The 21,551-nt window shown below is 41.9% G+C and overlaps 1 protein-coding gene across 7 annotated transcripts in view; it reads right to left on the bottom strand.

Moving 5' to 3' along the window:
- Positions 1-21,551, bottom strand: part of PHRF1 (PHD and ring finger domains 1) — a 46,758-nt gene that overhangs the window by 9,970 nt on the left and 15,237 nt on the right. For 3 of the 7 annotated variants that reach the window (XM_025198571.1, XM_025198567.1, XM_025198568.1), the window contains 11 exons: positions 20,500-20,735; positions 19,337-19,420; positions 18,724-18,848; positions 14,263-14,363; positions 13,530-13,702; positions 9,704-9,830; positions 9,190-9,329; positions 7,514-7,701; positions 6,818-6,937; positions 2,938-3,098; positions 1-2,281 (listed from right to left, as the gene is read on the bottom strand). In XM_025198571.1, the coding sequence (XP_025054356.1) occupies positions 1-2,281; positions 2,938-3,098; positions 6,818-6,937; positions 7,514-7,701; positions 9,190-9,329; positions 9,704-9,830; positions 13,530-13,702; positions 14,263-14,363; positions 18,724-18,848; positions 19,337-19,420; positions 20,500-20,735 (3,736 nt within the window). Of the gene's footprint in view, positions 2,282-2,937; positions 3,099-6,817; positions 6,938-7,513; positions 7,702-9,189; positions 9,330-9,703; positions 9,831-11,305; positions 11,490-13,529; positions 13,703-14,262; positions 14,364-18,723; positions 18,849-19,336; positions 19,421-20,499; positions 20,736-21,551 lie in introns of those variants that run through there. The other 4 variants (XM_014517761.2, XM_014517760.2, XM_025198570.1 and 1 more) reach the window with 4 other exon arrangements.

The following is a 21,551-nucleotide window of genomic DNA, read 5'->3' as shown; positions in this document are numbered from 1 at the left end:
GCAGGAATCTCCTCCTTGGGTTTGAAGTCTGGTGGGATATTTAAGGAGGGCTCATCTACTACAGGCTCTTTTGGCTCTTGCTTCAAGGAATGAGAATATTCCACACACCGTACTACATTTTCATCTGAAGACCTGCGATCCTTCTCTGGAGGTGAAAGTGGCGACATTTCTTTTGGCCTGTGCTTTCTTTCCTTGGAACGTGATCTAGACCGTGGTAGTCTTTCCTTAGATTTGGTGCTTTTGTGCTCCCTGGACCGTGATGCAGACCGTGATCTAGACCTCCATTTTCTCCTCTCCCGGGACCGGGACCTTGATCTTTTCCTTTCCCTTGACCTTGAGCTGCCATCTCTTTTATCATATCTCTCGTAGCTTTTGTCTTGCCTGTGTTTCCGTCTCTTTGTCCTCTCAATGCTATTGGATCGGGAACGTTTTCTTTCTCTTGATCGAGAGCCAGAGCGCCTTTTCTTCTTCCTGCTCTCATAAAACTCAGAAGAACTGCCAGGACTCCCCGATCGTGACCTGGATTTCTTTCTGTCCTTGGACCAGGATGCTTTTGCTTTTTTGTCTTTTGTTTTATCTTTTGCCTTCTTCTTTTTCAACCGCTCATGGCTGCTGGAACGGTCACTAGATGATCTCTTGCTCTTGGATTTTAACTTATGCATTTTGCTGCAGTCCTCCTCAGCAGACCAGGACGCAGACCTGGAGCTTCTTTCCCTGGAGCGCGTTCTCGATCGGGACCGTGACCGGGATTTCTTGTGTTCTTTGAGCAGCGCCTTCTTTTTTTTCAATTTCTTCCGGCTCCGAGAGCTAGAGTTGGACCGGGATCGAGATCGAGAACGTGACACTCTCTCCACTTGTTCTCTTCTATTGATTTTTTTCTGCCCTTCATTACACAAGGGGCTGCCTGGCTCCAGCTTTACAGTAGGTCTAACTAGGTCTTCTGCATCAAAGAACACACTTGGACCTTCTCTACTCTCTTCTTTTAAATGCCCCAAGTTAGAAGTTTGCTTGAGTGCTGATGAAGTACAGGGGCTGCTTAGAGAATCCTCCTCATCCATTTTCTCTTGTTCTTCAGCATCAGAGATCTGTTCCACAATCCTGCCCTCTACTGTCATATCATCATGTGACTCTGCATTACTTGACAGTACATCAGACTCAGTACCAGACCCAAATATATTTTCCATGGTGTAAGGGGTAAAACGACGCACAGTTTGAAATGTCTGAACTTCAGGACATTCTACTGAAATGGTCCTGGTGATGTTAGTTAGTGGCATCCCTGGGCTAAGACGTTCAGGACTGCTGTTAGCTGAGCTTGAATCTGAGCCTGTTGGATCAAAGGGATCATATATTTCACTTTTGATCTGCTTTGTTTTTTTAATTGAAAAGAGAGGTGATGGGTTCTCTTTCTGCTGCACTTTGTCATCGACAGGGCGGAAAGTGTTACAAAATCCAGGACTGGACAGCCTGCCAGGATGCCCTGCATTTCCAGGGATATTAATCTTGAAGCTCTCAAAAGAAGAGCTTGCACTTTTCCCCCCTGATGTCCCAGACAGTGCTGAGCTACTATAGACACCTCTACTTGTGGAAAAAGAGCTTCCCCCTGTATATGTCTGTTGAGATTCCTTGACATTTGACTTGTGGCTTTCTACCTTGTTACCTCTTCCTGGCTGATTAGTGCTCCCTTTGCCAGTCAACTGGGTTATACAGGAGTTAGGGATGTCACAGTTTGGGTTTGCTGTAGGTTCTGGTTCCAAATGTCCACTGCTAGCTTCCTTTTTAATCTTTGGTATCCTGGGAAGCTCAGAGATATCAATTCTCTTGGAAGGTGGTTTTAACAGTTGCCTTGCAACTACATTCTTGGAACCCAAATTAGAGTTACCGCTAAAGGGCTTAGAAGATATGGAGGAGCAACAGGGCACCAAACGTTTTGAGTCCCCATTAAGTCTAGACATGTCATCTGTTTTTGAACCGTATCTGTTCAACTTTGCCATGTTGTGAGTCTGAACTGACCGGGGTGTCATTGGAAAGCCTAATCTAACAGCTGCCCTTTGTGATGCAGTCTGCACAGGGTTTGCTGCTGGCTCAAATCTGCTCGAGGAGGAGGATGAAAATGAACTGAATGAAGTGGGTCTGGTATGAGGATTAAGCCCCAATGGAATTGAAGATTCTGCATTGGAGCTGCTTGCTGTGGTCCCTGAGTGCAACATACTTGGTTGGAGATTTTCCCCTGATTCAGTTTCCACTCTTGAGTCACTCACTGAGTTTCCCTGTAATGGGGGAGCTGAGAAATAAGAGAAAAATTAATTTTTCAATATTTTCTCAGATCCAGGTCCACAGAGGGGCCATACACAGCCCATCAGCCACATAACATAAGGATTCATTATCCTTTGGTCATAGATTGTGCATGTGATCAACAATACTTGGTGAATTAAAAGGTAATTGGCTATGAGAATTGCATCTAAGATTTCAATTTGAACAGCTAATTTTCCAAAACTCAGACCAATTCAGTCACGACAGTACAGCCGAATGTACCAACTTAATACTTAGTCAAATAAATATTTCTTGTAAATGAAGCCTCTTCCTAAGCTCCTCATTGCTGCAGTCTCAGCTGTTAGCTCAAAGTGTGTAAAACAAACAATATGATGAGCAAAGAAAACTACTGTTTTGAAGATTAATAGCTTTATCCAATTCACCATGCCTGGCAGAAACAGAAAAAATGCGATGGTGCTACACTCATACAGATTGCAAAAAAAAAGAGAAGATCAAAACTGTCTCCTGTTAAACCAACCCCTTCACTCTCCTTGAGACTGTACAATTAAGAGAGGCAAAAAACGCTCATTCAGGAAGTGTGTCAAAAGCTTAATATCCGACTCGAGTTCATGCTTACTGTGCCCTAACCCTGCAAACCATTATGCAAATACTAAACAGGATACTCACCTGCCTTCTTTGCTGTTAGTGAGCCATCTCTGTTGATGACCACATCAGAACTACTCATCATGAGGAGGCTCTGGCCAGACAATATACTTCCTAACAGGTCAGGGACAGGGGCTGCTTCTGCTTCGGCTTCTGGATCAGGGCCCAAGGCAGGAACGCTGCTCCTGCATGTTTAAGAAAGGCAATATTTTCTTTACTTTTGCAGTGAGCTTGAGCTAGTCAAACAAATTACATTGAAATGAAAGCAACTATCAGGGATATGATGAAAAATTATGTAAGTTTGCTTACTGGCCTCATCTCAAAAAGTCATTCATCTCTGCCTGCATTGGCTGAGAAGTTGGTCAAAGTTCCTACTCCCTGAACCGCAGCATGCTTATAAGCTCGGCAGCGCTACGCTGGCTAGCACTACGGACGAAAGGGACTTGTGGGTCATGACTGTCTACAAAATGAACATGAGCCCTCAATGTGATGCTGCAGCTAGTAAAGTGAGCAAAACGCTGGCTTGCATCCATAGATGCTTCTCAAGCAAATCCCAGCACGTCATTCTCTCGCTGTACTCAGCCTTGGTGAGGCCACACCTGGAGCACTGCATCCAGTTTTGGGCTCCACAATTCAAAAAGGATGTGGAGAAGCTTGAGTGAGTCCAGAGGAGAGCCACGTGCATGACCAGAGGTCAGGAAAACAGACCTTATGATGAGAGTCTGAGAGCCATGGGACTCTTCAGCCTGGAAAAGTGCAGGCTCAGGGGTGATCTGGTGGCCACCTATAAGTTTATCAGGGGTGCTCATCAGGATCTGGGGGAACATCTGTTCACCAGAGCACCCCAAGGGATGACAAGATCGAACAGTCACAAACTCCTCCACAACCGTTTCAGGCTAGACATAAGGAAGAACTTCTTTACTGTCCGAGCCCCCAAGGTTTGGAATAGACTGCCGCTGGACGTGGTTCAAGCATCTACTTCGAACACCTTCAAGAGACATTTGGATGTTTATCTTGCTGGGATCCTATGACCCCTGCTGACTTCCTGCCTCTGGGGCAGGGGGCTGGACTTGATGATCTTCTGAGGTCCCTTCCAGCCCTAATGTCTATGAAACCATTACCCAAGGATAGCAAAGCAAACGATAATATCCGTTACCTATGTGTTTTGGGAATGCCATTGAGCACAAGATCAGAAGCTGAAGCCAAATAGCTTCAGCTACCACACTGGGAAACAAAAATACTACTTGAGAGCAATATTTTTAATTACCAAATTATACAAATTAAGACTTTAAAAAAAAAAAGGTGTGACATCCTTCAGGAGTTCATTCCAAGCCTATTCCAGCAGCCTTGCCAGTTTACTCCTCAGCAGTCAAACCAACTCAATGAATTCTCCCAATGTTACATCATGATTTATAAGCACCTACTGTTATGGCATTTAAGCCTGTGATAAATAAGACATTAAACCCAAGTCATATTAATGGGTACAACATGAAATAGCCCAAAATAACCCCCTCTTTGTACTACCTAATCATAAGGGAAACTACTCACCTGTAATTTGGCTGATATGAAGACATGATTTTACTGGATTTCTACTCTCAGGGCTTAATTTCTAGACTTTCTATAACTTTTAAAGCTATTCTTTTTTGGCCCTCTGAGGGACCAGTACAGCTGTCTGAATAAAACACCAGTACACCTCAGTGCCTTTTGGGGTGCCACATTTCAGTTGCTGATTGGCACACGAGCAAAAGCACACTGACTTTTGAAACATTTTAGACAGCATAAAAGTGTTTGCTTCCCATTTCCAGCCAGAAGTAGTCTAAAAGACACTGTCAGAGCAGTTGTATTAAACCTAAGTAATATTACCTGCTGCACAAGAAGCTACCCAAAGATATTACACTACATCAGGTGGACATCCTAAACCTCTTCCTTCAAACTAGAGGTTGAAAGGTAAAGAAAAAAATAGACTGACTGCCAAGTAGTATGACCACATTATTCCTTAGGTGCAAGGCTTGCACTGCAAACTAAATAAATTAAACAACACATCCATTGAAACCTTTCCTACTCCCTCAGTCAGCAAGGGTGAGGACAGACACAAAGTTTCAATCAGCTTCCAAATGCTTCTACCATACAGATGTACCCCTGGGGTAAAATACTCCCAAACATGACAAAAACGTATCTGCAGGAAGCAGATCCTAATTTGTATTGTTTTGTCCCACCTCACATCTGTATGAGTCCCTTGTTGCTGCAGCACCCCACAATGCGGTGTTGGAAATGGCCCGTTTTTTTAAATGCATCCAGCTCTTGCAACACACTCAGCTCTTACTTTCTCCTCTCTCTAAGCAGTTCTGTTTGTTTCTCCCCTTTCCCTCTTTGCTCACGTTCCAGCACCTTTTCCCTGACCCCTACCCATTTCTTCTGCTTTAACTCTGCCCCCACGAGACGGGGGACCCCCTGCTCTTGCTGCTTCCTTGGCAGCCAGCTCCGCTCTCAACTGCAACAGAATCTCCCAGTTCCAACATTCTTCCCCTGCTTAACCTGGGCCGGGGGCCTCACCTGCACTAGCCCACTGCTTGCCTGCAAAGGAAGAAGAGTGGCTCATGTGGAGTAATATTTATTCAACAGATTGACCAGTACTTCTAGCTAGAGGTTGCAGTAACCACTCTTCCATTAGTTTCCCTTTAAACTGTTCGAAACAGCAGGAGAAATAAAAACAAGGTAATTTATATTCAACTGATTTACTACTGGAAAGGAAAGAAGGATATTCATAGATTTCATAGACATTAGGGCTGGAAGGGACCTCGGAAGATCGAGTCCAGCCCCCTGCCCAAAGGGCAGGAAGTCAGCTGGGGTCATAGGATCCCAGCAAGATAAGCATCCAGTTTGCTCTTGAAGGTGTTCAATGTAGGCACTTGAACTACCTCCGGTGGCAGGCTGTTCCAGACCTTGGGGGCTCGGACAGTAAAGAAATTCTTCCTTAAAGAAGATATGCAAGGAAACTACTGTCAGTTTTCTTGCATAGCCATATACAATTAGTTGTGCCCTATTATGCAAAGCCAATTCTGGGTGCACACATTCCTACAGTGCAATAATGAGGAATAACTAGCTAGTCTTTTTTTTTTTTTTTTTAGACAGTAAACCACTTCAGACTCACATTTTACTTAAATTAGACTAAAGGTTGTTCACTGCTCTCAATTATTTAAATTATAATTTGAATTTCAGCCTCCACAAGAGAAAGCTGGGGGGGGGGAAATCTAGTGGCCGTCTACAAACTGGCCAAGGGGGACCAGCAGGCTACGGGAGAGTCCCTGTTCCCCCAAGCACTACCGGGAGTAACAAGGAATAACGGCCATAAGTTGACTGAGAGTAGATTCAGGGTAGATATCAGGAAGCACTACTTCGCAGTTAGGGTGGCTAGGATCTGGAACCAACTTCCAAGGGCAGTGGTGCTCACTCCTACCCTGGAGGTCTTCAAAAGGAGGCTAGATAGACACCTAGCCGGGGTCATTTGACCCCAGCATTTTCCTGCCCATGGCGGGGGGTCAGACCAGATGATCTACTTAGGTCCCTTCTGACCCTACCAACTATGAAACTTTGTATAAATGCTCAGGTCAGGATGGGAAGGGATGGATGACTCCCCGACTTGGAATTGCAGGATCACTAGATGAAGAACAAGCTTTATGATGCAAAAAAATGGGATACTTATTAAAATAAAGGCAGCCACAAGAATACAAGGTTCAAAGCACAAAGTTAATTATGTGAAGTGACTTAAAGTGCACGTATCTCAACTTCACTATAGTGAACAAAGGATAAAATACACTCCAATTATTTAACAACAACTTCCTTTATCTTCAAGGCTGTATCTAAAAACATTAAAAAGAAAATAAAGTCATTTGGTAGGTTTTACCTGGAAAGTCCTACAGAAATGGGTCTAGCAACTGGCCGATGAGACCTTAATGCTGACTGAGAAAGAACTCTCCTTTTGGCGCTCACAGGTGAAACTGGGTTTGCTGGAATCTCTTCATTACTAAAGAAGCAAACAGAAGTAACACACATCCACTGCTGTTAAAATAGCAAAGATTACTAGAACTGGAAGACTGGGCAAGGCAGAGGAGGAAAAGAAACACTTTTCTCCTTTCTTGGCTGACTTTTTACATAACAAAACCTTAGGTGAAGTCTATTTCCTTTGTTAGCATGGGCCTTTCAGACCATAACAAGACAGACATACATGTTAAAATGTAGGTAAATATGACAACGCTACAGAAGCAAACAGGTGATTTTAAGGATAGAACTATATGAAAGTAGTTTTAAAAATCTTGTTCAAAACGTATTAAGATTTCAAACAGAGAACATGCATTTAACGGGCAGTGCTAAAATATGCCCTTTCAATTTAAAATTAAAATTTAAAAGGTGGTATCAGGGATTGATCCATCAAATAAGTGAACCAGAAGTGCTTGTAAAAAATATGATCCTGTCTCCAAACATCTACCTTTCTGGAATATTTAATTTTCAAGACACCCAGATATTTCACATTACAGTATTGCAACAGTATAAAATAAAACTGGAAGTTAGTCAGTCCTGGGTCCAAAACCATAGATCTAACCTGTCATATGAATCCAGTTCATAAGGATCTCCAAACACAGACAGAGAAGCTGCGCCAATATCTGCTCTCATAAAGCCAAGTGAAGGTTCTGTAGGTTTGTACACAGAGGGGATTGAAGCTCCACGCACAGGTTTACCAAGACCAAGAGCTCTTGCAATTCGGGATCGAGCAGTAACTTCATTTTTCACCTGGATGAATAAAGATCACAAGGTGCTGGCAACAGTGCACTGGAAGACAAGCTTTTAGCAACATCAGAATTGGCTGCATGTGCCATACACAAGAGCTCTTTGTGTGTAAACACTAAAAAGAAGGGAAGAGATACAATATCCTGTGCTAACAGGCTGTGGATATTTAGAAAAAATTATTTTCCTTTATTTTTAGTTTATTCTGCAGAATGACCTAGCCAAGAAAGCAAGAGACTCAAGGCCCTCATTTGCATGTGTGCTGGCTGCATTACTAGACCTCATTTCTCTCATTAATTAACTCTAATAAGAACTGCAGTATTCACCATTTATTTCTTGTACAGAACTCCGTATTTGAAATAGCACGTGCTCATTTTACATTTCTGTTCCAATACATTTAACTGAACATGCAATTCACGCTTCTAGTACAGTGGTACTCAACTTTTCGGCCCTTTTGGCACAAGTAGCACAGGGACCATTTGTGGGCCGTATTGGGCCTGGGGGCCCAGCACCAACTCCTCCCTGCCCGGAGCCCAGTGCAGCCCACACTCCCACCCCAGGATTGGGCCCCAGGGACGCACCCACAGCCCCCTCCATTCCCTGCTTGCTGGGATCAGGCACCCCATCTAGCACACAGGGCCAGGGCTCCCTGTGAGTCTGGAGATTTGGCAACAAGGGAACAGTGGTACTGCTCCCCTGCCACCAAATTTCCAGACTTGTGGAGAGCCCCATGGGCACATCACATGGTACCGTGGGCCAGATCTGGCCTGTGGACAGGAGTTTGAACACTCCGTTCTAGTATATGAACTTTCATTGGCTGATATTGCACATTTCATTCAAATGACAAATTAGTTTCGTTACAGTATTTTAGAAACAACGCAAGGTTCTTTCATTCAAAAGGGATACTATTAACCCCTTCATGAGCCATGCTTAAGACTGTCAAAGGAGAGTTGTGACTACAGGGAGTAATTGTCACAGCAGCTGGCAACAGCTGTGCTGCAGCGTGTGCAACGTGGTAGAGTCCATGTCAGAACCCTGTCCATAGCTGAACCATATCTGAAGAGTCATTTTGAGAACATGAAATGCTGATCAGTCAACTTATCTTGCAACCACAAACAACAAATTATTGCTTACCCAGACAGTTAGGGTGACAGCTAAGTGAACACAGGGTCACTAAAAACTATAGTTCAGATTTCACACTGCACTCTTGCCAATAAAGAGTTCAGCTTATGGCATAAACCACGCAGTTTGGTTCGCAGGGTTTGTCAGCAGGCCGAGCACATCCGTTTAGAGGTCAGACTTCAGAAAGACCAGAGACACTCTTATGGACTACACTGTGCATGCTACACAAGCTTCCACTCAATTGTTTCCTGTCATTTTAGCCCCTTATTTTTCTTTAGAATGTGGATCAGTTTATGCCCCTCTTGCAGAATTATATCACTTTAAACATGGCGCTTTAAATGGTAAGACATTTTTAGACCGGGAGAAACTAACATGCGGTCTTACTCTTATCTTCCTCCCCTTTCTCCTCTTCATTCGATGCTTGCGTCTTTTGACACGTGTTCCTGAACTCTTTTTTCCACCAGAAGATTTTGTCTGTGTTCTTTTCTTGCCGCCTACTTTCTTCCTTCTACCTGAGGAGTCAAGCACAACCAAGCATTTGATACAGTATTAGCAATGAATCTTTCCACCCACTTCCCACCATTTCACAGAAACACAAATGTGTTCAGAAAAGAAAAAAAAACCTGCCACATGCTGCAATGGATGCCAACTAGAATTAAATAAAGTAGCAGAGGGAGAAAAGTCAAAAGAGTTCAGTTTCAAGTGTCATTCATTTCTGTTCTAACAGAAATTCTCTTTAATAACTGGAGAGTGACTTATGCATGTAGCACCATGTGGGTGCTCAAATGTCTTTGCCCTACAGTAATTAGTCCATCTCCTGCTTGGTTAGCTCAAGCCTTTAAATTTATGCAGGCTGGGAATCCTAGTTAAGTTCCAATCTTCTTACCTGTCTTCCTTTTCTGTTTGGTTGGGCCCCGTGGTGTCAGAGGTCGCTGGTATACCGTGTTTAACCCAGCTACAACTGCATCGATCGTTTCATCAAGGAGAGAAGACATGAGGTACCTTGGCACATGCTGTATGGACAAAAGAAATTATGCATTACATGCACTTTAAATCAGCAGCAAGTGTTCAAGAAAGTGACTGTATTTATTTAAGATGAGATTCAGAATTTGGAACCAAAACTCCCTTTTCCCTCCCACCATGATAAGCTGGGCTTTCAACAAGCAGTTAACCAGTATCACCAGTATCGTGTCACCAGCAAACACAGTAACTCAACAGAAGTTGCTTTTGCTTTTTTAAATCTCCACATCAGTATAACCAACCAGGGATGATCCTACTTTAATTATATTGATGTGAGAATCTCTCATCCACTTTCACCATGGTATCTCCCCAAACCTCACAACTACCCTTTGGCTTCCAAAGCCTGACTTGAACGACCAAAATGAAAGTGAAGCCTGGCAGCAGAGTGATCCAACATCTTAGCTTCCTAATTTTTCAAACTGCTTTTCCCTCACAAATGTGCCGAAAAGGATATATTACTTTACCTCCAGCAGAGGCATTTTAACACCAGCATTCTGGAGCTCAGAGTAAGGATGCGAGTAAGCCTCGTTTTTAGTGCGTCAATTACAATAAGTAGGAATGGTTCAAATCTCTCCTCCTGTCCACAGAGAGAGGCGTGGACTGAAACATACAGTTCCTAAATGTCCAAAGTTTGAATTGCCAAGTAGAGAAATTGCCTGAGAGGTCTTCTGATTGTCCAGAAATAGCACAACTGTCTTGTTTTCTTTTTGCAAAGGGGTAAACACAACACACTGTAACCAGCAGGGCTAAGTGCTGTGACTGCCTGGCAATACCAGCTAGTGAATCTCCCTGTCCCTTGCAACTCCAGCATTCAAGCAAGTATAAACATGGCATAAAAGGCTGTCATCAGAGCTTATTTAGAATAACTGATGACAACTCACTTCTTATAATTTACCACTTAATTATTTATAATATGGGTTAATGTATATATTAAAAAACAGATTTTGTAAGCCTCGTATAAACAGCACATACTTAACCAAAAAAATATTTTAAAGTGGTTTTGCCAATATAAAGTGAGCTTCCAAATGTGAATGATGTAAACCATAACCAGCAAGTATGACATGCTCCAATTCATCTTAGTGTGGGGTCAATACTAAAGCATAACAAAGCTACTTTAAATGGCAAAATCCACACAGTTTTCATAAAGGCATTTTTTAGAACAATTTTTTTTTTTTTTTTTTTTTTTTTTTTTTTAAGAGAAAGTGGGGGACACAGGGATATCTGAACACTGTAATATTTAACTATACAGCAATTTAGGTGCATCTCAAATAAGGCATGAATTACAAAAAGGCTCTTTCTTCAAATACTAGCATCTTGTGAGAATCTGGAATTGGCACCTTTCTCTATTTGCTGAGAGGCACTCAATGAGTGCTTCTCTTAGCTATTAGATTTAAACTCACATATTCTGATCAAATTAAAGGGGTCATAGTAAGAGATATGTTTTTCTTTAAGAAAAAAAATTGAGTACCTTCCTAAGGAGAGTTTGTAACCATCTCTGTAGACTGAGAAGTGGTGCTTGGGATGGCTTCTGGAATGGGAAGTACTTGGCACCAAGTCTTGTATTACTATGCAACAGCTAAGTCCCCGTGCACCACCTCTCTCCTCTGCAGGGAGACAGCTCTGAGAAACCTTCAGTCTCAAACCACCCTTTTCTATTAAGATTTTATTAAGCAGTCAGCACCTGAAGAGAGAGAGAGGGGACTACATTTACCAAATGCTTTCACCCTATATATCTCACAAATGCATCCAATGGTTAGTGGGAATTATTTCTAGTTTGTTCATCCTTTTTAAATTGGAGCACGGGGATTGAATATACAGAAGCAGAGGGCTGGCATTAAAAGACATGACCAACCTCTGGAAGAGGTTGCAACAGGATAATTAGTGGGGTGTTTGGGTTTTTTTCTTTTTGTTGTTGGTTTTTTTTTTTTAATAGAAGTGCTAAGTCATTCAGCCTAAGTCAGGGTAAACGCCTCACAAAAGCTGGAAGTTTGAACTTAATTAAAAAAAACCAATTAGGCTTGCTGTTATATTTCAGATAGGTTTAACTTTGCTAAAAGGTTCCTTTGGAATTGAAAATCAAGGTTCCTTTATTTTTTGTAAAGTCAGATTGTTTAAGTAGAAGTACAACTGAAAAATTCCGGAAGGACTGTAATTAATGGTCTGAAATATTTTTCAGTTCATGAGAAGTTAAGAGAAAGTCTTAGTCTTCGTTTATTCTTTTGTGTCCCTCACCCTCTTTGTTTTCTTGTGTCTAGTCTTTACTTTGTTTTTCCTTTTTCTTCCTCTCCAAGTATAGAGGTATACTTGGGTTTATAGGTATCAAAACTGATGCTTTTCAGGTCTTATCTGGATTTTGCTTTCCAACACTGATCTGATGCTATTACTCCAAGGTGAAAAATGAAAGCTCCATCCAACAGCAACTGTGCTAAACTCTGATTCAGCTTTTTCCTCAACCTGACCTCAGACTGACCAGACACTGGCACTCCCCCAGGGAAGAGCCTTGATACCAGCCCTAAGCAGACATCCATGGACCATGAAAAGAAACACTTATTTCTTTTCCTCTTTCTTTCCCCTGCTCTATGCTGGAACAAAGTCAGTTCCTTCAAAACAACATCACTGATATTTTTATCTATTGAAATAAAACTCGTTTTCTAACTTGCAATTTTCCCTGCACCTCTGGCAAATACAAAGGAAGTATCTTATATCTGGCTCTTGTTAAATTATGTCTGCAACCACTGATAAAAACTCTCTGACTTCTAACTACCAATTGGGGTATAAACATAACTAATAAATACTTGAAGACAGGGGCGGCTCAACCTTTTGGCCCTGCAGATCCACAGGCACAATCGAGCTCCGTGTGCCAGAATCGAACCCTGAGGCCCAGCACTCCCTGACCCAAGTGCCTAGAGCTGGGTCTGGGGCCTGGCATCACTCCCCCTCTGGCTGGGGTTGGTTTCCATGGGCCTAGTGCTGTCTCATCCCACAAGGACTGGGTCCCGGGGGCCTTTTACCGCCCCCTCCCACCCTAGCACACCAGGACGGGGTGCTGGGGTCTGGCATTATCCCCTCCTAGTCCCCAACCCTGCCTGGCCCTGCACTCCTACCACCAAATTTTCGGGCCCAGGGGGTGCTGCACAGGCCAGAGTTTAAGCACCCCTGCTCCAAAACATAACACGTTAGAGCATAAATCAAGAGTTTTAACATTTATGCAATGAAGGACAAAACCCACTGGTTAAAACCAGACCACAGACTATACAAAAGCTTCATCAGTTTTCAGGGCATTTGTATTCTTACATGAAGGAGCATAATTGTTCCATAGTAGTCTTCTAAAGGAAAAGCTACTATTACCTTGTGGAAGTTTTGCACCATGGACCAGAATCTTCTGGAGTTCAGAGTGATGAATTCAACTTAATTCAGTTTTAAAATGCTGATCTCCAGTGTGCACATTACTGCATTTTTCACATCAGCTTTGTATCTTAATGACTCAGTCACATACTGCAGAACAAGCTGTGTTTTTTCCTCGACTTACAAGACCTCAACCATTTAACCTTGGGCAATCAGAATTTAGCCACTAGCAAGTCGACATATCTTATAACTACAAGGTTTGTTTTAACTTCATGAAATTTTTCCAGAAATTTTCTTTTAAAAAACATAGGTTGTATTACTAGGCTAAAGGGGATGCTTTCCAGTACCTGAATTTGCTGTGCAGTTGTTATCCGATTTCTGTTCACTGTTGCCCTAACACGTTCACTCTGCCGAGTCCTGGCTATTGCTCGAGTGCGGACATGAGGACGTAGCCTACTGGTGGTAGGGATGACATCTGCCACAAGGGCCGCCACCTCTTCTTCACTCACGTGATCTGTATCTTAAAAAAAAAAAAAAAAAAGAAAAGAAAAGAAAAAGAGCCTCTAGGTCATGTGTCAGCATGGATTTATTCAACAGCTGAAAGCTATGCTGTAGAATCTAAAAATTAAGACAATCATTCTGGTTTCTGCACTTCAAACATGTATAGATCCTCACATCATAGCAAATAAAACCTTAGGCAGGGAGGGCCACACAGGGAGGACCAGACAGTTTTGCTTCAGACAGCTAAAGAAATAATGTGGATTTGCTGGGCAGCAGGAAGAGCTGCTTCCAATCTGGCATTAGATCGCTAGCAATGCAACACAAGGCTGTTTTGATTAGGCTGTTGTGCCAGGCCCAAACTGATAATAAGCTTTCTTAACAAAGGATTTCTGCGATTTGTAATCCCCGATTAAAAGCCTGATAGCATTCCTTTACTAGACATGGAGTCCAAAAGAGGATGCCCACCCCAATGAATCTGAAGAAGAGTCAAACTCAGACATTGCGCATCATCTTTATGTAGAAGAGCAGTATTGGGTGATCTGGGTCAGGCCAAAAATCCATCTTTATTAAACTACTTACCGGCACCAGCCGAGTCCCCATCAGCTGGTGCACAGGCTGGACAGAACCACTCATCCACAGGGACCGCGCCGAGAGGTGGATTAAGGCATTCCATGTGATATCTAAAATAGCAACGGACAATGCACTTCATATCAGCACTAAAAGAAAAGACCTCCATATTTTATTCCACCCAAGGAAAACTTAAGGCTGTTATCCCCTATGCAGACATGTTTAGTAATTCTCTAAGAATGACAGCTCTAAACTGCTGTTTGTGGACCTACACTGATCAGTTTCCAAAGCAGCACTGCTTCACAGTAATTGTACTAGAAACCTGGATGCCAGTAGGTTTTCCAGAAGTTCTTTTGACCACTTAAAGCTTCAAAATCAACTAGGGCACCTATGCACATGCTGGATGTCTGCTCCTACCCGTGCTAATTAGTATGGGTTGGAGCAGACTTGATTAATTGAGTCTGCCGGACCATGCTAATTAGCACACTCCAGTAGTTTCCATGGCACGTGAATTTAGCATCCCTGTGCTTCAAAATGGTGGTGGGAGCACTTTAACTCAAGCTTGTCAAACAAGCTTGAATTGAAGTGTCCCCACCACCATTTTGAAGTGCAGGACACTGAACACATGATGCTGCACGCACTTTGATTAGAGCAGCTCTTGAAGCCATTCTAATTAAAGCGCCCCACCCCTCCCCTCCATCCCGGAGCACATAAAAAGACACACCTAAAGTCTATTTCGCATGCCTACTTCATATTTGAGGGTTGGGGCCATGAGCCGAGGAGGGGGGCATCTAAACCCAGCTGCAACAAGACAGTGCCAAAATGAAAGTAGCAAAAATACAGGAGATTTGGGCCATGTGTAGAAGAAATGAGGGGCATGTGTACATGGCACTTTAAAGCAGGTTAAATGCTTTTGCACCACTTTAATGGCGTTGGTGTTTGCATGCGTTGGCGGTATATTGCGCAGTAATTCCAGCCGCTGTAGCAAATTCGGCAGCATAATGAACCTTAAATGACTTGGGGTGCAGCAAACTAAATCTCCTCCTAAGACTTGCTGCCCTACAGCCGTGGAGCGAAGCACCAGGCTCCGTGCAGCTCAGGGGTTGTGCAGGAAGCCTGTGCAGCAAGCTCAGCAGCAGCTTAGAAAGGCAGGCTCCACCCAAAAAAATGAAAAGCAGTGAGCCTGATCTTTTTCCCCCCCTGGAGTCTGCCTGAGCTGTGCAGGGGTCCAGTGCTTCCCCCCACGGCTGTGGTGTCCCCCAGGATTGCCCGAGCTGGGTGCCTGCGGGCAGGTGCTGCCAGGGGGTGGGGGGGCCCACTGCTGCTGCAGAGGGAAGCACCAGCTCCCCCGCAGCCCAGGGACCACTCCAACTGCCAGCACCTTGCCCTCCCCTCCCAACCACCAGAAAGGCAGGTAAGTTTGGGTGTGTCCACAACACAAGGGTTTAAAGGGCCCTAAAAATTGAAGCGGTGTTTTTAAAAACCCACCACTTCAATTTAGGACCCCTGTTTCATCTACACGCGCCCTAAGAATTCAAAGCATCCCAGAGAAATTGAAGGTGGTATAGAAACTAACTTGAAACAATGCTGATTCCAATGATTAAGAAAATCAGCACTAATAGAACCTTTACTGTCAGAGGCAAATTAAGGAGTGCATTGTAATTTTGATATACAAGCCTCACACCCCATATAAGATAAGTATTAGTTAAAGAAGAAGAATAGCTAATGGAGGCTTTTCACAGAAAAGGCATCTTGTATAATGGTATCAAGTACGATTCATTGCTTCATACACAAGGGTTCATTCATATAAACTGGACCAGGAGTCTGACCTAAATTTGCTGCTAGGGAGAGGTACTTCTATACAAGCAGAAATTTAAAAAGGGTTATTGCTGAAGGAGTATTACTGATATTTTTATCTTAAAAATGTGATCTGCCAAATGACTCAAATTGCTATATTAAATCGTCTGACCAGCATCAGTCAAAAGAAACTAAACTGTTAAACCTCTTTCATTAATTCAACTCCAGTTTCAGCAGTCTGTACAGGCAGGGTTCATGCTGTGAGATTCAGTTGTATATTCAGTTCAAAGATGGCTCTTCTCATACTACATGGCTACAAGAGTTAGAGTTAATCCATTTTTTAAAGGATTTCCCTGGTAAATGAATTACTCAACATAAAAGCAACGTGCTTGGATGAAGCTCTCTGCCTGAGGTTACGTACTGAATTAGTAGCCGTCAAGCACGGATTTCAGCCAACATAAACTTTCAAATTAGCAGTGTTTCTATGAATGATGCCCTCTGCTAGAACAGAAACCCCTCATGCAATCTACTGTTCAAGATACAGTACAATACACAGTTTTGGAATAAAGTAAAGCGAGAACAGCAGAGCTCTGTTCCCCTTCCTAACCAAGAGCCCACTGTCTGCTGTCAGGGTAGACTGGGTATATCATCACTCTGCAACTCCTGGATACTTGCCATGGAGTTGGAGGGAAAAGAAGGGCAAGTAGAGGAAAAGAATGCATCTGTGATACTACCCTCTCAGTTCTTTAGAAGTTGCAAAGGGGGTGGGATCTTTGCTATTCTAGACTTTTCCAGCTTTGCTCTGAAGTGGTATCTTTCAAAGCCTTTGACTGCTGAATCAGAAGTCCCCTACACTGAGTACTGAGAAATCTCTGTTTTCATCTCCTTGCAAAGCATCCTGGCTCCTGCAAAAGGTGATGCCATTTCTGCTGCTCTCTCTCTTCAAACCTTCTGGGGTCCTCTTACAGAAAAACAGCTTGAGAAACTGCCCCTCTCAGAGCTGTCTAACAGCAACAGAGCAGAACCAACTTGATTCTCATCAGTTCTTTCTCTGTACAGGGTTCTGAATGGTACCAGTGACAAATGATGAAACTGTACAGTAGAACTATTAAGACAGTGCAAAACTTGTGAATCTTGAGAGAAATTAACATCATGACTGCACCATCAGAGCAGTTAATATCTGTTATGACATTTAATAAGTTCAGCCACCTTGTACACACAAAAAATGATCATCTTGTGCTTCATTAATAAGAGTCCATAACTTAACAGCTTAGGTTTTTCACTCTCACATTAAAGGGTTGAAACTGAAAGAGTAAATGCCTGTTATTGGTACTGTAAAGACTGGCTATCTTGCTTTTTTCAAACTACAATGAAACAAAAATGAGAAACATACTGTTCCAGTTTCGTATGCCAGATGAAATCTTAGAAGCTAGTGGGGAAAACTGTAAGATTTGAAGGGAATGATTTTGTATTTTTGTAGTATTGTCCTATCAGACTCTGTAGGTAGGACAAAGTCTAAATAAATGGAAAGCACTTCAAGGGAAAAAAAAAAAAAGTCAGTGACCTGGAAAGGTCAGAATTTTAAGAGATTTATTTTGAGGAAAAACAAAACTAGCTTAGATTTGGCTAAATCCAGAGAAGAAAATGAAACAGAGGCTGAGGAAGATAACTTACCGAAGAACTTGAATGCAGAGAAGAATTTTCCTTATCAAACCATTTTTTTTGGTTACAAGTACCTTAGATTGTATTTATCTGGTGTTTTTATGATATGTCTGAGTATTTAGGTCTTGCTGTTTCTGCTTCTCCCCCAAACCATGAAAGCAGCTGAGGGCTTCAGACCATGAAGGCACAGAGCTATATTTACTGATATTCATTCAATTTGTTGCAAGTCAGCCTTAAAAAAATTCTAGTCCCTGACTCACCTCAAGCAAGTATTTTTTTTTTTATTGGGCTTGATGGAAAGGTGATTTTGTGCCTGAGATAAGCAATATTCATGGGCAGTTTTGCAAAAATGATAAATGCCACTTCAGCTTTAAATCATCATGGGCAATCTTAGTCTCAGACCTATTTAAGTATTTTTGAATTGAAATATGCAAAAAATTAAGTTGCATTACTTAAAATATATTCCTTGTTCTCAATTACAAAAACAAAAGGGGGAAAGAGAGAAGTAATCACATCTCTTTTCCTCCCTTGATACAAGAGCCATTTTAATAGTTATAGACATGAATGAGCCTACAAGGCTCCAGTAAACTAAAAAAAAACAGCTGAGACTCCTAATTTCTTCAGTTCCTTATGTTGAGCTCTCCTTTGAGACTGAAGAGTGCCTATAAACATGGCCCAACACATTCTAATTAGAACGCATTGGAGCAGACTCAATTAGTCGAGTCTGCTGGAGTGTTCTAATTAGAACAGCGTGCCTCACTGTCACATGTGTTAAGTGTCCTGCATTTCAAAATGGCCAGGTGGGTGCTTTAATTAAAACTCATTGAAAGAGCTTTAGTTAAAGTGCCCCTTGGCCATTTTGAAACATGGGGTGATTAATATACATGACACTGCAGCATTTTAATTAGAGTGGCTGTCTGGGAGATGCTCTAATTAAAACACAACCCCTTCCACCCCACCTCAAAGCACATGTATAGACACCTAAAGTGTCAGTCAGCCTTCCACTTTTCTTACCCTGCATCACAGCCGTCACACAGCAGCAGGCGGTCTTCTCTGTCACTTCTACCACACACCTCACAAAAGGTTGGATCATCTTCATCACCATCATCATCCTGAACTTTTGTAGTCTCCACAGGAATCTAAACCAAAGATGATTTTCCATGTGAAGTAGAAGCTGTTTTTTCTCTCAACCTACCATTTCACTAGCAATAGCAGCAGTAAAACCTGATAGTGGACCACTGTAATGACTGCCCATTCTGCCATACCAGCACTGCAATTTAATTCATGCACTGATTCAAGATTATCAATGTACGGGGTGAACAATGCAACTTCTATCTACTTTCTTTTGTGTGGCGATCAGCAGCAATAGAGAACTGCCAATTAACTCAGTGAGGCCAACATTCTAAGTGAGAATGAGAGCAGACACAAAAGAAACAAATGGATAAGAAAACTTCAGTTTAGATGTTTCTGACTTCCTTGACATTGGTGGGTCATGACAATATGCCCTTAGGAACCATACAAATAACCGTTAAGCTGCTCAACAGGAAACATGGTCTTAGCATTACAACTAGATAAGGATACAGCTAGATAAGGAACATCTACTGACATCAAGCCAATAAAAGCCTACCTTTTTTAGGATTTTACCACCAAGCTGTGCCCGAATATTAATGTATTTGAACAGGATTCGATCCACTGGACAGGAGTTGGCATTCTGAAAGAAACAAAATGTTGTTTTTCTATCTGGGTTATAGAGCACAGTACTCAACTAAATTGAAAAAAAAAAAGTGTCTCCTCTTCCCTGCCATGTGATCAACATGGTACCTGCCACAATAGCCAGAAGTCTCAACATTTACATTTTTTTAAATCCAGTTTCCTGGATCTCTCTCTTAGCTATTACAAGTTGCATCAAGAGCTGCCAGATAGAAGTAGGGAGTTTTACACAAGAATGTACTAAAGGACCAAGTTATTTCTTCATCATTTTAAATGCATACCCACATATAATTGTCAAAGTAGTATGATCCTTCTGCCAAATATTTTCTTTCAAGTTTGCATGTGTATTTAAGATATGCTGAAAAGATGAAAACTACTTAAACAATCTATCAATGATCTGAAATGTTTAAAATGTTACCAAGAATATATATTTTTTAAACATTCTGGATTACAGCAACCTGAATCCAGTTAGTTTTGCTATCAGTTATCAAGCAGCTTATGCTAGCAGCTTTGGGTAGACAGTTGGGCTAGTCAGTATTCTTCTGGACTTTCCCTTGTTCAAATATCTGTATTACTCAAGGCACCAGCATGTAGGGCCTTATCCCACAGAAATTCCATTGAAATAAGACTTCTCTACAGAGCTGCAATAAGATTAGGTCCTTATTTTGAATGAAAGACTCAAAATGTGTAAGGAATCATCTGCTCACCAAGCAGCAACCTGCATAAGAGACTTAGGATCAAAAGTCTCAGCTTAGCTGCCTAGGGAGAAGAAGTACTCTGTCATGTTGTAATAATGACTGCTTGGGAATGGTATTCTTTTTGGCCTTTGCTGAAAAAAGAACAAAATGGGATGAGTGGGAAGGGGAAAAGAACAACCCTCTGCAAAATATAATCCCTGACAAATAAAGTAGAAAACTTTTTGAAACATGTCAAGGGAGGAATCAGGTTTGAATATTCTACCTACAAGCTGACCTCTTTATCATAATTCCATAGCTGTATATCAAGATAAAGGAACAGAATGTCCAGAAGAGAAAGAGTTGAGCTGTTTCACATTTGTTTTCCATATGAAAAAGGACTTACTTTAGACCACTCCACTATACAGTCTAAGCAGAAGTAATGGGCACAGCTCTCTGGAGTTCCAACTGCCTGACCCCTAAAGGTATTAAGGCAGATTGGACAGTTTTCACCATCTTCATCAGAGGAAACACTCTCTCCATTTGTCTGTGGTATTGCTTTCAAAGCACCTGTGGTTTCACCAACAGCAGTTTCCAGTTCTTCTTCCTCAGCATAGTCATCCTCCTCATCATCCTCATCATCTTGAAAACCAAGGGAGAGAAAAAAAATGTTAAGTACATAGCAGGGTTTTTAAGAGAGAGAAAAATACAAGCCCTGAAAGGAGTCTGACTGTAGCTGGATTTTTTAAGAAGGGGAGAACTAGGGAGTGAAGGACAGGAAGATGGACAGATGGAGACACCACACACACTCTGAATGCCACAATCTAGTGATTTTTTCTTCCTAATTTTTAATGCCGCTCTACTTTAAAGAAGTGTTAGAGTCCTCAGAGGAAAAGGATGCTATTGATATCTCTTGGAAACTAGAGTTGTGACTAGTATCACAGCAAGTTAAAAAGACAGTCACCAGACAAGCAGCATATATTTTCAATGATGGAAAAACAAAGGCAGACATTTCTTTATTCAGAAGGGAAAGAAAAAGCATAAAGTAAAGTCAGTCTTGTAAAAAGTTCTCAATGCTTTTTTAAGATATTGTTCCTGGCTACTTCGCCAGCACTCTCAAAAATATTTGGCTTTCCAGGAAATGAAACAGGGCTATCATGTTTTTGTATGGTATTTTTCACCATCAGGGGTGAGTATTTTAAAAAGGACAATTAATAACATTTTGGGCATGCAGTTGTAATGTTCTAATTTGAGCACAAATAAACATCTTTAGATTGATTTAGAAAACACTACTCCCTTCACAAAGAAGTTCAAGATGTGCTGTATACATAAATCCTATCTGAATCTACCCAAATGCCAAATGAACCCTGCAGTTTCAGAACCACACTAATCACCATGACCAGACTATATATACTTCTGTCATAATTACAAAAATCTGTCTCTCTCAATTCAATTAAC

The sequence above is a fragment of the Alligator sinensis genome, unplaced genomic scaffold (assembly GCF_000455745.1).
Source record: "Alligator sinensis unplaced genomic scaffold, ASM45574v1 scaffold907_1, whole genome shotgun sequence".
NCBI lineage: Eukaryota > Metazoa > Chordata > Crocodylia > Alligatoridae > Alligator > Alligator sinensis.
This window is presented reverse-complemented; position numbering and strand designations above follow the sequence as displayed.